The 15,334-nt window shown below is 39.3% G+C and overlaps 1 protein-coding gene across 2 annotated transcripts; it reads left to right on the top strand.

Annotated features, from left to right (window-relative positions):
- Positions 1-5,725: 5,725 nt before the first annotated feature.
- On the top strand, positions 5,726-15,093 carry LOC144981332 (NACHT, LRR and PYD domains-containing protein 12-like). 2 transcript variants are annotated; one of them, XM_078955020.1, is made up of 11 exons: positions 5,729-6,139; positions 6,970-7,073; positions 7,263-7,385; positions 8,031-8,147; positions 8,798-9,033; positions 9,130-10,963; positions 11,286-11,459; positions 11,581-11,754; positions 11,995-12,168; positions 12,553-12,726; positions 13,044-15,093. In XM_078955020.1, exons 2-11 carry the CDS (start codon positions 6,988-6,990, stop codon positions 13,051-13,053), a joined length of 3,102 nt encoding a protein of 1,033 aa, XP_078811146.1. In that variant the 5' UTR covers positions 5,729-6,139; positions 6,970-6,987; the 3' UTR covers positions 13,054-15,093. The 2 variants fall into 2 exon arrangements, 1 of the variants encoding a protein (XP_078811146.1); XR_013658916.1 differs by lacking the exon at positions 13,044-15,093 and having other exon boundaries at positions 5,726-6,139; positions 11,995-12,453; positions 12,553-12,690.
- The last annotated feature ends 241 nt before the right edge of the window (positions 15,094-15,334 follow it).

Genomic DNA, 15,334 nt, shown 5'->3' with positions numbered 1-15,334 from the left:
CACACACACACACATACACATGCTTTTCTTATTTTACGTTAACTCAATTTCCATTTTTCAATTCATCAGAAATCCGGTTTTCTGATGTTTATTAACAGTCTTGGTTTTAGTTTTGTTCTGTGATCATTACTGTATATGAAGTCTGGTTTAGACTGACATCACCCCAGAGATACCAACCAGCTCTGAGGACACAGCTGTCAATCAAGAAGTTCACATCGGGGGCCACCTCGTTGGAGCCCGCTTTTACAGTGGGGGGGGGGGCATTTTGGAGTGGGGAGGGCATCGGGGCGGATACGGGAGGAGGGTTTTAGGAAGGTGTTGGGTGAGGGGGCTGTAGAGGGTAGTGTTGTGTTTAGGGGGTAGGGGTGGAGCTGTGTGCGCCGTGATCTGACGAGGCTCCAGCTGGGTGATGGACGGCTCCTGGGTCCGTTGGGTCCTGGCTCCGTCCTTGATCCCCATCTCAGTGTCTGGCAACCGATGGCCTAAATGGCTGCCACCAGGGACAGCGGAGTGCACCTGTCCTGTGGCCTTAGGGCCCTGACGCCGGCGTCGCCCATGCTCTCCTGTGCCTGAGGGGTGTTTCTCTACACGTGGCCGGGTGGGTGGGCGGTCCCCCATGCTCGGACTGCGCAGGTCCTGTCGCCAGGGGTACTCCAGGTCAGGGGTCTACAGCCCCCTCTCTCCTGGTCTGGCCGTTTGGACTAGGGAGGATCTGGTTCCCCCAAATAAACACGTGGTACATTTTTACAGTTTGCATGCATCTTCACCCCCATTTGCCCGTGCACACTGTCCCACTGCTGCTGTATCCCTCGGTCCTCACCCAAAATGTATTGATGGACAAAACAAGTATCTTCTGCTCATCTTAGTATTTCCCTCTTGGATGTAATATTTGTCTTTCAAGCAGATTTAGCATAAACGTTATGAAGCCTAAAATTTTAACCTACTCAAATTAGCAACTTGGTCTTTGTATCCCCTCACTTTCTCCCCTTCTTTTTGTTTTCTTCTACCCACCCCCACCCCCCTTTCCCACTTGTCTTCTCTCTCTCCCCTCTGTAAAAAAAAAGAAAATATATCTTTAATTTGTAAAATATAATTAATAAATAAAAAATAATAAAAAAAACAAAATGCAAAAAGGGGTTTATACAAATATACAGCCTGGCTATCCGAAAATACACAACCACTTTTTGTAAATGTAAAACCTGTCCAACACAAAAAGCCTTCAGCTCTCATCTGTTTACTCAGTTATTGGACAAAACAAGTTAAAAAACAAATACAAATTGTTATGACTGGTTTCAGGTCAAAAATGTTTGTCAGAATTCTTATTCTTGTTTTTTATTTTTTTATTTATTTATATATCATTAGGCAGACTTTAATGGACGTGTTGGTGAGGGCAACAGAGGTGATGAGGAGGTGATGGCCAGGTTTGGTGTGAAGGAAAGGAATCTGGAGGGACAGATGGTGGTGGACTTTGCGAAGAGGATGGAAATGGCTGTAGTCAACACTTACTTCCAGAAGAGAGAGGAACATAGAGTGACATACAGAAGTGGAGGTAGGAGTACTCAGGTGGACTACATCCTATGTAGACGAGGTCATTTGAGAGAGGTTAATGACTGCAAAGTGGTGGTAGGAGAGAGTGTAGCCAGACAGCACCGCATGGTGGTGTGTAAGATGACTCTGGAGGTCAGGAAGAAGAAGAGAGGGAAAACAGAAAAGAAGACCAAGTGGTGGAAGCTACAGAATGAAGAAACTTTTGGGGAATTTTGGCAAAAGTTGAGACAGGTCCTGGGTGGTCAGGATGAGCTTCCAGATGACTGGGAAACTACAGCAGAGATTATCAGGTAAACATGTAGGAAGGTGCTAGGTGTGTCATCTGGAAAGAGGAAAGACGGTAAAGACGCTTGGTGGTGGAATGAGGAAGTACAGGAATGCATCCAGAGGAAGAGGTTGGCTAAAAGGAAGTGGGATGTAGAAAGGACTGAGGAAGGTAGGACAGGAGTACAAGGAAGCGCAGCGTAGAGTGAAGAGAGAGGTGGCAAAGGCCAAACAGAAAGCTTACGATGAGCTATATGACAGGTTAGACACAAAGGAAGGAGAGAAGGACTTGTACAGGCTAGCCAGACAGAGAGACAGAGATGGGAAGCACTTGCAACAGATAACAGTGATTAAGGACAGAGATGGAAAGGTGCTAACAACCCAGGAGAGTGTACAGAAAAGATGGAAGGAGTATTTTGAGGAGCTGATGAACGAGAAAAATTACGGGTGAAAGAAGGGAGGAAGATGTGTTTGTTGTGGAGCAGGAAGTAGCAGAGATTGGAAAGGATGAGGTTAGGAAGGCTCTGAAAAGGATGAAGAGCGGAAAGGCCGTTGGTCCTGATGACCTACCTGTGGAGGTATGGAAGTGCTTAGGAGAGACAGCGGTGGAATTTTCTAACGAGTTTGTTCAATAGGATTCTAGAGAGTGAGAAGATGCCTGAGGAATGGAGGAGAAGCGTTCTGGTCCCGATCTTTAAGAACAAGGGTGACACGCAGAACTGCAGCAACTATAGAGGAATAAAGTTGATGAGCCACACAATGCAGCTGTGGGAAAGAGTAGTGGAAGCCAGGCTTAGGAAGAAGGTGGAGATTGTGAGCAGCAGTATAGTTTCATGCCCCGTAAGAGCACCACTGATGCCATTTTTGCTTTGAGAATGTTGATGGAAAAGTACAGAGATGGTCAGAAGGAGCTGCATTGTGTGTTCGTAGATTTAGAGAAGGCGTATGACAGGGTGCCGAGGGAGGAGCTGTGGTACTGTATGAAGTCGTCTGGAGTGGCAGAGAAGTATGTCAGAGTAGTTCAGGACATGTATGAGAGAAGTATGACGGTGGTGAGATGTGCTGTAGGTCAGACAGAGGAGGTCAAGGTGGAGGTGGGACTACACCAAGGATCAGCTTTGAGTCCCTTTTTGTTTGCTAAGCTGATGGACAGGCTGACAGACGAGGTAAGACAGGAATCTCCCTGGACAATGATGTTTGCGGATGACATTGTAATTTGCAGTGAGAGTAGAGAGCAGGTGGAGGAACAGCTAGAGAGGTGGAGGTTTGCTCCGGAAAGAAGAGGCATGAATGTCAGTGGTAGTAAGAAAGAATACATGTGTCTGAACGCGAGGGATCAAGGTAGAAGCATTAGGTTACAGGGGGCTATATGGATGTCTTAACAGAGGACATGAAGTTGGCTAATGTTAGGGTAGAAGATGTCCATAATAGAGTGAGGTAGAAAAGGATGATTCGCTGTGGCGACCCCTGATGGGAAAAGCCGAAAGAGAGAGAAGAAGATTTTTTCTATATCATTCTTTGATTTAAAGATCCTCTGAATGTCCTTAAAAAAATCACAGCAGATCCTCAATCATGTCAAAAATAAGCTTTGACTGAATATCTTTAAAAAGTTTCATCAAACATAAAATGAATAACAATTATCAGAAAAATATGCCAGTTTTTTTTGTACAGTATATCTGATAACTAAACTGTAACTTTATTATTTGTGTGGATTTTTTTTTTCTTATTGCATCTTCATCCAGAGTCTTGACACTTTTGAATGTGGCTGCAGGTCATTCGGATTAATGTGGAATCATTATTTTTTACTGAAGTCTATGTTTAAAATGTTGTTTTAGCAGAAACTTTATTGCTTTAAAGTATTTGAATTAAATCAATGATTGCAAAAATCAATGAATCAATGCTTCATATTTATTTATTCCAACACATAAAAATAATATCTTATTCTATATTTAAGGCAAGAATTGATATTTTTACGGTTCACACAGACAAACTGCTGTTAAAAAACTTTTTTCTTTTACCAAAATGAAATAAACATATTTCTATATTATAAAAACAGTATGTAAAAGTTGGAAATAATATACAAAAACATTAAAAGCATAAAGAAAAAAACTCTACTTAATTCCAACCTCCATTCCACCAAAGAACTACCACAGTGATACAAACTGATTGTGGCATCCTATAAAAACCTCTGACTGTACAGAGACACGCTAACTGACCAATGACTGAAAATCTGAAAAATGTGAGCCTAGTCACATTATTTCACATAAAAACACAGATTAACAATGTGCAATATTTTCACATAAATTCAATAAAAGTGCTTCTATTATTAATTTTGACATTTTGTTTCTTATTTTTTTTTAGAATAAGCATTTAATTTAACAAATTTGCCATTTCAGATTAAATAAAAATATGTTCTTAGTCAAATAATTTTTTTTTGCTTTCCGCATCCCTTTTTTACAGTGAACACAGATGCACTTTATTGTATAAACTTGAAATTTGTATTTTTACTGATAAAAAAAAAACATGATTTTATTTTTCAATATTGGTATTTATTGGAATCCATGTTCTTGTTGGAGTCAGTGGTAGCATTTCCATAGAGACACTTTGCATCAGCAGCTCCATGCTCCAGTGCTCTGGCAGACTTTATAGTCTTGAGAGTTGAAGACTGGATGACTGACAGCTGTCCTTCATCACAGCAGAAGACACACAAATCCTCCTCATCATCATCATCCAAAACATGACTGTGATCTTCGTCCTCATCTGGACTCTCCTCTGCTGCTGCTTCACAGGTAAAGTCCAGAAAATCCAACTCCTCTCCTCTATGAACATCCGTCCCTCTGAAACGAAGGCCACAAAAGCATGAAGCTGCTTTCTGTTTCTGTCTCTGTATCCTCAGAGTCCAGAGGACAGGTCACAGTGACTCAGCCTGGACCAGTGAGCTCTGCTGTGGGAGGATCTGTCTCCATCTCATGTAGAACCAGTCAGGATGTTTATAGCAACAACTTGTTAGCCTGGTACCAACAGAAAGATGGAGAATCTCCTAAACTACTAATTTACTATACTAGCACTCGAGAATCAGGGACTCCAACTCGTTTTACAGGCAGTGGATCAAACTCTGATTTCACTCTGACCATCAGTGGAATTCAGGCTGAAGATGCAGCAGTTTATTACTGTCAGAGTGCTCACTACATCAACAGTCAGTATGTGTTCACACAGTGAAAAACAGTCGTACAAAAACCTCCCTCATTCTGGCTGAACAGAAACTGAACTGACTGCTGCAGCTGGAAGATGCTGCAGACACTGACACAGTTCACTGAACATCCATTCTAACAATCAAAAACACTGACAATAGTCACCTTATGTTACCAGATATAAGGATCTGCTCCTGTTTTTTACTCAGGAAAACCAGTTCAAACCAGATTAGCCCGTTCGTTAATTATTATATTAATTATTATATTAAGTAATATATTTATTTCATCTTTTGCAAAAATATAAAAATAAAATCTGATTAATCCCATGAAGAAGTACGATCGAAAAATTGTGATATCATAATTTAAGCTTTTAGGAAGACAGAGCCAACAGGAGTGTTATAACATCTGAGTGTATGGATGAGTGTGTCTGTGGACAGACTCAACCCTTTTGACTCACTGACTCCTTACAAAGCAGAATACATCTTTAATGAATCAGTGGTTGTAATGAAAAATATATATTAGTGAACAGAAGCAGTCTCATATGTTTTATAAGCTATACTGTTGTACAAGCCTAACATTACTGTAAACTCGCGTGAAATAAATTTTTATTGCTTTAAATGTTCAATGAACTGTAAATAACTGCATAGTAGTAATTTAAATAGTAGTAGTTATTTAACAAACTAAAAACAAAGCTGCAAACAGATTTTCCACATTAATGCAGAACAAAATAAAGTAAGAAATGCAGTTTTTGTGAAACTTTAGAGGATTTCTTTCTTTTAAACTACATTTCTCAAAAACAGTTTAAGAAAGCAAACAGTAATTAACATAGATAAGGCAAAAGTAACTGCAAGGTCCAGTCTGTGAACTTTGAATGAGGAAGTCCAGCTCTGTGTGGACGAGGTTGATGATTAACTGAAGGAGAAAAGGAAAGAAGCACAGATCAATGCTGCAGGGATCCAGCACATCTCAGACTGTCTGAGCAGAAATTCTAATAGTTTAGAGTTTGATTCACACATGATGGATGAAAGCAGACAAGAGGTTTCTTGTAAAGAACAGAGAGACCTCCAGGTGATCCAGGTGAATGATTGCAGAGAGGAGAGAAGGATGAGGAAAACATTCAGAGAAACGAGAAGCAGGTGAGTGGTTAAGTTTTGCAACTGCACCTTTGGTCATTTGGATTATAAATACTTCTTCTAACCACTCGATCTATGAAGAGGAAGGTGCTTATTGAAAGAAGAATTCTGATTTATTTTGTTGTTTATTAGACATTTCAAGTTTGATCAGGCTTCAACTGTTACAACCGGGCCAAGCAGATTAGAATCCAGACGAGGGGAAGAATCAAGGATGTATCAAAGTCCCAAGAATTCATCTACAAGAGAGGACCATAGACACAGAGAACTAGATAGAGCAAAGGACAAGCCAACACTGTAGGATCAGGGAGAGTTCCTTAAATGCATTGTGGCTAGTTAGCAAAGTGCTGCCAGCTGTGACTGCTCCACAGGATCCACAGGTGAATGGGCGGAGTCACAGCCAGCCTGCATGGAAACCTAAGAAAAAGGAAAAATGAGCAACAAAATAAAATCAAACATGTAAATCATAACATCAATGTCTTCCTGTATTTTACTCTCCATTATTGTTTCATTTTCAGAAAAAGTGTGAATATTTAGCTTAAGAAGGCATCCAGTTTCTTTTTCCACTGGTGTCACACATCAGACTTCTTTGTTTTTGTCGTTATGATGAATAGTGAATAGTAAACGTCATTGAATGTTTTTTGTTTGTCTACATGGATGTGATAAAGTCAGAGTTATCCCAGTCAAGATGTATTCATTTAATAGATTGTTATTTTGTGAAACTCAAAATAAATCAACATTTTGTGGCTCAGGCTATATCAACACAAAGTTTATTCTTAATCTCAGGCTTTTATTTTTTTAAACCTTCTTTAAAGTTTGGTCTCGTCTCGATGCAGACTTTGAAGAAGAACAGTATGGAAGAAGATATGATTCACATTGGCCTGTGTGAGAAAATGGACCAGATCAAAGATGGAGCTGAACCTGGATCCTCAGACACAAAGTAAGAGGCAGTTTCTGCTAAGAAGCTGCACTAAGAAAGTGACAAATGTTGCTCTGTTTGAAAGTGTTTGTTCTTTTTCCCCTTGAAAATCTACTGACATAATGAAAACATAAAAACATTTTCTGAGAACTGAATCATGTGACATGAAGTTGTGAATGACAGACTGTTCAGATCTGTTTGTGTCTGCAGAGATCAGCTGCTCACACAGAGAGTCCAGTCTTCAGCATCCAGCTGTGTGTCCATGAAGAGTGACTGGTCCAAAGAACTGAATCCTCCAGACTTCAGTGCAGAACCTGGACCCTCAGCCTCAAAGTAACAGAGTTTCTCCTGAGCTGACTAGAACAGAAACTGACAGGAAGGATTTTGAACTAAATTAGATTCGACAAGAATTTAAACTGTTATGGCTCCAAACTACTGCCAAATATATATTCCACTTGATCCACTATTAACCACTGTTTGATTTAATATATTGACTCACTTTTAAAACTTGTATAAAAAGCCACTTTTGTTTTGGTAAAAAAGGTTTTCTGTGATGAGGGGTTTTTAAAATAAATAAAGACATGTAATCGGTTATTTAGTTGATTACAAAATAAGTATAAAAGAATGGAATGAATGAATGAAATTTAAAAAAAAAGAAATTGCTCCAAAGATAAAACAATAAATTTGATCAATGTTGTATTTCTAAAGGATTTTTTTAACAATCCCAAAATAGTGTTGAGTAAAACTGAGGACAAATAGGAGAAAACCAGCTTGTAGATCATTCCAGCACATCTGGCACCACTTTCAATGAATTTATGTCTGAATTATTAACAAAGTTGTACTAAATTTTTTTTTTTCTTTAAAAATCGTACTATAGACTATTTTAAATGCAAAAAGATGACTGATTTTTCAGTGAGATTCTTAATGACAGGCTGTGGGGCTGATTTATCCATTCTCATGATCTGTTTGTGTCTGCAGAGATCAGCTGCTCACACAGAGAGTCCAGTCTTCAGCATCCAGCTGTGTGTCCATGAAGAGTGACTGGTCCAAAGAACTAAATCCTCCAGACTTCAGTGCTGAACCCTCAGACACAAAGTAAGAGAGTTTCTTCAGAAATGAGCTGAGAGCAGCAAAAAGGTTTGCATGACAGCTGTTAACACACAGATGCAGATGTGACCACTGTCACTGTCAGGCAAAAATGCTGTTGAGAACCCAGGGATGAACTTGAAAGATGCAACAAAGTCACAAAAATCTACATTCAAAAAACATATAACTCAGTACACAGACATGGAGACCTACAGATGAAACTGGACAGACCACAACACCCAGAGAAAGTTCCTTAAAAGCATTATGGATAATTGACAAAGTGATGCCAGCTGTGACTGCTCCACAGGATCCACTGTTGAATGGGCGGAGTCACAGCAAGCCTGCACTGAAACAAAAGAAAAGGCAAAAGTTTGACAAAAAAAAAGCAAATCGTAACAAACACAACTCAAATATAATCAATCTACATGAAATAAAGAGACATAAAATAAAAAAGCACTTTGTGTGGAATGAAAAGCGCTAAACAATTAAAGTTTGAAGTGTGAAGATTCATTGATACCACTGCAGTGTCTGTTATTGTGAGGAAAAATATGCCTGCATTGATATTTGAGACGGAATAAGTTTCATGCATTCATCTATGTTTAGCTGTTCATTGATCAGTTTTGGTTGTGCTCAGAATCTTTTCTTCTTGTTGTGCACAGAGAGAGGAAGAGGAGTGGTGTTTGTGTGAAGGAGCAGCCGTCCACTTGTGCTTTGTGTCAGGATGTACTGAAGGATCCGGTCTCTACCATCTGTGGACACTGGTTCTGTAGACAGTGCATCACCTCCTACTGGGACCGGTCTGCTCAACCAGGACTCTGCTCTTGCCCCCAGTGTGCAGAAAGGTCCAACAGCAGAGCCTCACCGCAGACAGTCACTGAGAGCACCGGGGACCAAAGTAAGACTGAGCCCCCTTCTGCTGATGTCTCAGAGCTTAACTTCTGTTTTTTAGGACATCACATGAAGTCATTAGTTATTTTCTTTTTTTCCGCAGCACATGTTGGTCTGCCGGAGCTTTTAGATGAACACCAGATCAGTCTGAGAAGCAGATGTGAGCATGTGACACAAGGAAGTGAGGAAGCAGGAAGTGGAATGCTCCTCAACAGGATTTACACAGAGTTGTACATCACAGAGGGAAAGAGTGAGGAGGTTAACACCCAACATGAGGTCATGCAGCTGGAGACACCCTCCAAGAACAGCGAGGTTCTTGATGTTCCAATCAGGTGCAACGATATCTTTAAACCCTCCCTGAACCAACCTGAATCCATCAGAGTGGTTCTGACCAGTGGCGTCGCCGGAGCAGGAAAAAGTCTCTCAGTGCAGAAGTTCTGCTTGGACTGGGCCAACGGCTTGGAGAACCAAGAACTCAGTGCTGTGATTCCTCTGTCATTCAGGGAGCTGAATTTGATCAGAGATCAGCAGCACAGTCTTCTCACACTGGTCCAGCTTTTCCACCCAGAGTTCAAAAAGATCAAGGCAGAGCAGCTGGCTGTCTGTAAACTTCTCTTCATCTTTGATGGCCTGGATGAAAGCAGAATCTCTCTGGATTTCCAGAACCCTCCTTTGGTATCTGATGTTGTAGAAAGTTCCTCAGTCAGTGTGCTGCTGACAAACCTCATCCAAGGACATCTGCTTCCCTCAGCGCTTATCTGGATAACCTCCAGACCTGCAGCAGCCAGTCAGATCCCTTTGACATGTGTTGACAGGGTAACAGAAGTACGAGGCTTCACCGATGCTCAGAAGGAGGAATTCTTCAGAAAAAGGTTCAGTGATGAAGAAAAGCTGTCCACCAGAATCTTCTCCCACATCAAGAGCTCCAGGACCCTCTATGTGATGTGTCAAATCCCAGTTTTCTGCTGGATCATCGCTGTGGTTCTGGAAGACATGTTGACCACAGAGCAGAGAGGAGAGCTTCCCACCACCCTGACTGACATGTACTCATACTTTCTGCTGGTCCAGACAAAGAGGAATATGAACAAGTACCAGCAGGAACATCAGAGCTCACAGGAACTGTCAGAGGCAGACAGAGAAGTTCTTCTGAAACTGGGAAGGCTGGCATTTGAACATCTGGACAAAGGAAACATCATGTTCTACCAAGAAGACCTGGAGCAGTGCAGTCTTGATGTCACAGAAGCCTCAGTGCACTCAGGAGTTTGTACAGAGGTCTTTAAAAGAGAGTGTGAGATCTTCCAGAAGCCGGTCTATTGCTTTGTTCATCTGAGCATTCAGGAGTTTCTGGCTGCTGTCTACATGTTCCACTGTTTCACCCACAAGAACTCTGAGGTGATGCAAGAATTCCTAAAGAGTCAAACAAGCTCTCTGGAGGAATTTTTGTGGAGAGTCATGGATATATCCCTGCAGAGTAAAACTGGACATCTGGACTTGTTTGCTCGCTTCCTTCATGGCCTCTCTATTGAGTCCAACTCCAAACTCTTGGGTAGCCTGCTGGGTCAGACAGAGAACAGTCCAGAAACCATTCAAAGAGTCATCAACAACCTACAGCAGGTGAACAGTGGAGACTGCAAAAGGGAGATGGATTTCATCACAACAAAGATGATCAAAGATGAAGTGTCTCCTGACAGAAGAATCAACGTTTTCCATTGCATGATGGAGATGAAAGACCTCTCAGTTCATCGGGAGATCCACAAATTCCTAAAATCAAAGGACAAAATGGAGAAGGATCTCTCAGAGATGCAGTGTTTAGCTCTGGCCTACATGCTGCAGATGTCAGAAGAGGTTCTGGATGAGCTGGACTTGGACCAATACAGAACATCAAATGAGGGTCGAAGGAGACTGATCCCAGCTGTGAAGAACTGTAGGAAGTTTAGGTAAGACTAGTTTGAGTTAGCCTAAATCATTGGTATGTGTCATTCCAACCTTTGAACCAGAGATATTATTTTCATTATTAATAATATTGTTGTTGTCGTTTCCCACAACAGTAGACTTATATTTACTGTTTGTAGTCTAAAAGTTCTGCTGTGAAGTTGTTCTGATGAGATTTTCCTAACCCTAACCCGAAGCTCAAATTATTCTGTTGAAGCTTCAAAAAAAAGCAACACAAAGATATTAATCAAGAAAAAATATACATCAAGCTGCTTTGTCTTCATTTCATGAGGACTTCAGAAGTTTTCCTTTTTCTTTGTCTTCCAGGCTGAGAAACTGTGGACTCTCAGAGACTGACTGTGAAACAGTGGCCTTGGCTCTTCTATCCGACCCGTCTCACCTGACAAAACTGGATCTGAGTGGAAACGAGCTTCAGGATTCAGCAATGATGCTTCTGTGTGCTGGACTGGAGAATCCAAACTGCAGACTGGAGAGTCTGAGGTCAGAAAATGAGTTCGTTTTTATCTAGATTAGCCGTTCTTTGCTGCTACTTTTGAAGTACAAGAAGTGTTTTATATATTAAGTTTTGATTTATAGAACTTTATTTTTGTTCTGAATTCAGGCTGAGGATCTGCAGTTTGTCAGATTTTAGCTGTGGTCTTCTGGGCTTTGCTCTGATGTCCAACCCGTCCCACCTGAAAGAACTGGACCTTAGAAGCGCTGACTTTCAGAGTTCAGCAATGCAGCATCTGTGTGCTTTTCTGGAGAATCCACACTGCAGACTGAAGACTCTGAGGTCAGCTCCATCTTTAAGTTGTGTTGAGATGAACAATAAAGTTATGCTGAAAGTGAGCCGTAGACATGAGTCTGATATAACACAGCTTCATGGTGGAAGATTTCTTCTTTATCATCTGCTTTTGCCGTTTCCTGTCTTTTTCTTCACATGTGAAGTTTATTATTTCCTTTAGCTTTAAACACTCAAAACCCAAGTTTTACAGTTATTTTTTCTTTAAACTTATCTCTTCTTTGGATACAGGTTGGTGAACTGCACTTTGTCAAAGTTCAGCTGTGCAGCTCTGGTCTCAGCTCTGAAGTCCAGCCCGTCCCATCTGACAGAACTGGATTTGAGCTTGAACTTCATTCAGGATTCAGGAGTGGAACTTCTGTGTGCCTTTCTGGAGACGTCATGCTGCCTTCTGCAGACTCTGAGGTTACAGAGCTTCTGTGTTTCATGAAGCTCAGGAACAACTTGCATTCATCAAGATGTGACTGCTGTTTAGCTTCTTTTCTAAATATGGTCTGTTGTTTCCAAAGAGTAATATTTGATGCAGAAAGTGAATCAATGATTTACTGATAGTTTTTACAGCTCCAAAACAAAACCTGTTTGCAGAAGAACCTCTGTACTCAGACAGTTTCTACATGAAAAGCTATATATGGTTTGACCTTTGACCCAACACACATTCAGCTGGTACCAATGTGTGCTGACATGAACAAGGTGAATGATCCACATGAAGGACTAAGTCCCCTAACTCACTGAGTTGAAGAATGGAGCACCTGAAAACAGCTGCTGGTGTCATGTCTGTTCTGGTTTCAGGTTGGAGCGCTGCAGGTTGTCAGTCATCAGCTGTGCTGCTCTGGTCTCAGCTCTGAAGTCCAACCCATCCCATCTGACAGAACTGGACCTGAGTGGGAACAAGCTCCAGGATTCTGATGTTCAGCAGCTTCATGATCTGGTGAAGAATCCAAACTTCAAACTGGAGACTCTCAGGTCAGCAGAGAGTCCAACATCTCCCAACAGAGTTGTAGTAAACTTGAAGTAGTGAATATGAGGGCGAAGATTTAGAATTTTCTGTGAAGCAGCAGATTTCAGTCACACTGTGAGAGGATGATGACAAGTTTAAGGACAGACATTTAGAAACCAACATCAGTCCTTTTCTTTCAGCAGAAGAACATCAGAGCTGACAGGAAACTGCTGCTCTGAGCAGAACTGAAGTCCCAGATTCTCAGTCTGGTGCTTCATTGCATCACATTCTAACCCAATAGAAAACATTGCATCTCTCCACATCATTCTTCTTCTCTCTACAGGTTGAAGTGATCAAAAGTTGTTCTGAGAGTTTGATCTTTCTCCTGATGGTCAGAAGGAGGAAGCAGCAGCAAAGTCAGGAAAGTGTCTAAGTTGGAGAGATGACTGTTGGAGCTGCAGCTGAAACATCATGAAAAATGGATTCTTCCTCTTCTGGCTCATGACAAGGAAAAAAAGTATTTGATTTAACGTTGTAAATTCAGATTTAATCAAAAAAATTTAATCATTTTATTTTCTATATATATGTTTGTTCCAAGGAATTTAAAACTTGAACCTTAAATATAATAATTAGATAACATTAACTTTTAGTATTATATTAAAAAATCTTTAAAAAAATATGGAAAGTGATTCATGTGAAATCAGTGAAAATGATTTTCTTTTTTTATTGTGTTTAGATAAACTCACTCAGGATTAAGTTGTTCCGTTGTTTTTATCTGTCTATAAACCCATCCTTCATGTTCAGGACAGCTTTACTCATTGAAGTCTATTTTTTCAGTCAAGTTTCATTGTTATTTAAATGTTTTTGATGTTATTTGTTCATTAAGTATTTTTGAAGTTTAATTTTCAGTACAGATGATGGAATGGCATTTGTGTTTTTCCACTTCATTCAAGAGTCTCATTCATGTTTCAGCATTTACAGCTGCAAACATTTCTCAATGGAAAATACATCTTTTGTGTTTTTAAGCCTTACTTTATAATGTTAATGCATGGTCTGATATTCTCAATAAATTATCATCAAATAAACATCAAAATGTAACTATAATCTGTTTTTAAACTGATTTCTATCATTCATCAAAGTGCAGCTTTGTTCATTTTCAATCATTGTCACTAAAAGCTCATTAGAAGATGCTGACAGAAACTGACAACAAGGCTCAGTGTTGTCATCAAATTATTGAACAGAAACACAAAATCTTCTTCTAATTCACATTTTAGAACAGAATATTTTCTCTGAGAAATATTTAGAAAGACGAGGAAGTTACAGATGTTTGAAACTATGAATACATTCCTGCTGTTTCTTTGACATTTTTATACAAATAAATTCATAATTTACAGATGTCATGACTGAATCACAGTTTAATGTTTGATAACAGCAGAAACTTAAAGTTAAAGTTAAAAATCAATTATAACATTTTAATTGCATTTACAGATACATTTTTGAAAGACGTCCTTTTTTTTAGAACTAAATTAACTATTAAAACAATTTGTCTTACTTAAAAGAAATACATTGATTTTAGAATGTTATTAAAACATGTTTTAATGTTAATCAGACCAAAAGTTGAAGTGTTAATAATGAATCAAAAGTACTTACAGTCAATCACCAGTCTGGTTCCTCCACCAAACGTGAGCCACAGTGATACAAACTGATTGAAGCGTCGTACAAAAACCTCTGACTGTACAGAGACACGCTCTCTGACTCTGAAACAAACAAACTCAACTGAAATGTCAGCAAAAAATATCTGAAAATGACACATCTTAATTTTAGAATTTAAATATGATATTGTAAATGTGTTTGTTTTTCAGAAAACTGTAAATAATGTTTGATTGTTTTCTTTCTTCAAAAACGGTTTAAATAACCAACTTAATAATAAATGCCAGAATGACTATCTGTGACCTGTGAACATTGACAATAATAAAGTTTTAGTTTTCTAAGTCATTTTTGCATCTCAAAGACTTTTTTACAGGGAATACAGAAAAATTGACATGACTTGACTTTAACCCTTGTGCTATTTAACATTGAGAGTGGGGTCATCTAGACCCACTAGACAGTGCAATGAACCTTTTTTCTTCAATGATTTGTGATCTTCACTGGTTTTCATGGATTACATGAAATCTTTCCACCTTTATCCACCTTTGTTATATTAGGGAGAAAACATCATGTAAGGGTGGGGTCATAGGATAGCGCAAGGGTTGATACTGATTTATGTTACAAAAGATGTTGACCTTTTAATCTAAGATTCATAACAAATTATGTAAAACAAAATTATCAAAAATGTAAGAAAAGTTTGATTCTTGCAAATGTTCAGTTATATGCAGACTTAAGAGCACTTGAAAGAAAGATTAATGTCAAAATTTTTTAAAATGTAATTTTTTTTCTCATCTATAATCTGAAATACAAAGTTGATACATTTTCATTTTATGTATTAATATTTATAAGAATCCGAGTTACTGTTGGAGTCAGAATAAAAATAATTAATTAAAAATGTGATGTTCAAGAAACTGTTGTAAATAGTTTTATTTTTATATAAATTTGGAGACAGAAATGACATCAATAATTATTAAAACATATATGATT

This window comes from Oryzias latipes, chromosome 11 (assembly GCF_053564925.1).
Source record: "Oryzias latipes strain Hd-rR chromosome 11, Olatipes_Hd-rR_3.1".
NCBI lineage: Eukaryota > Metazoa > Chordata > Actinopteri > Beloniformes > Adrianichthyidae > Oryzias > Oryzias latipes.
The sequence above is the reverse complement of the archived record's forward strand: the minus strand, read 5'-3'. Positions and strand labels throughout refer to the sequence as shown.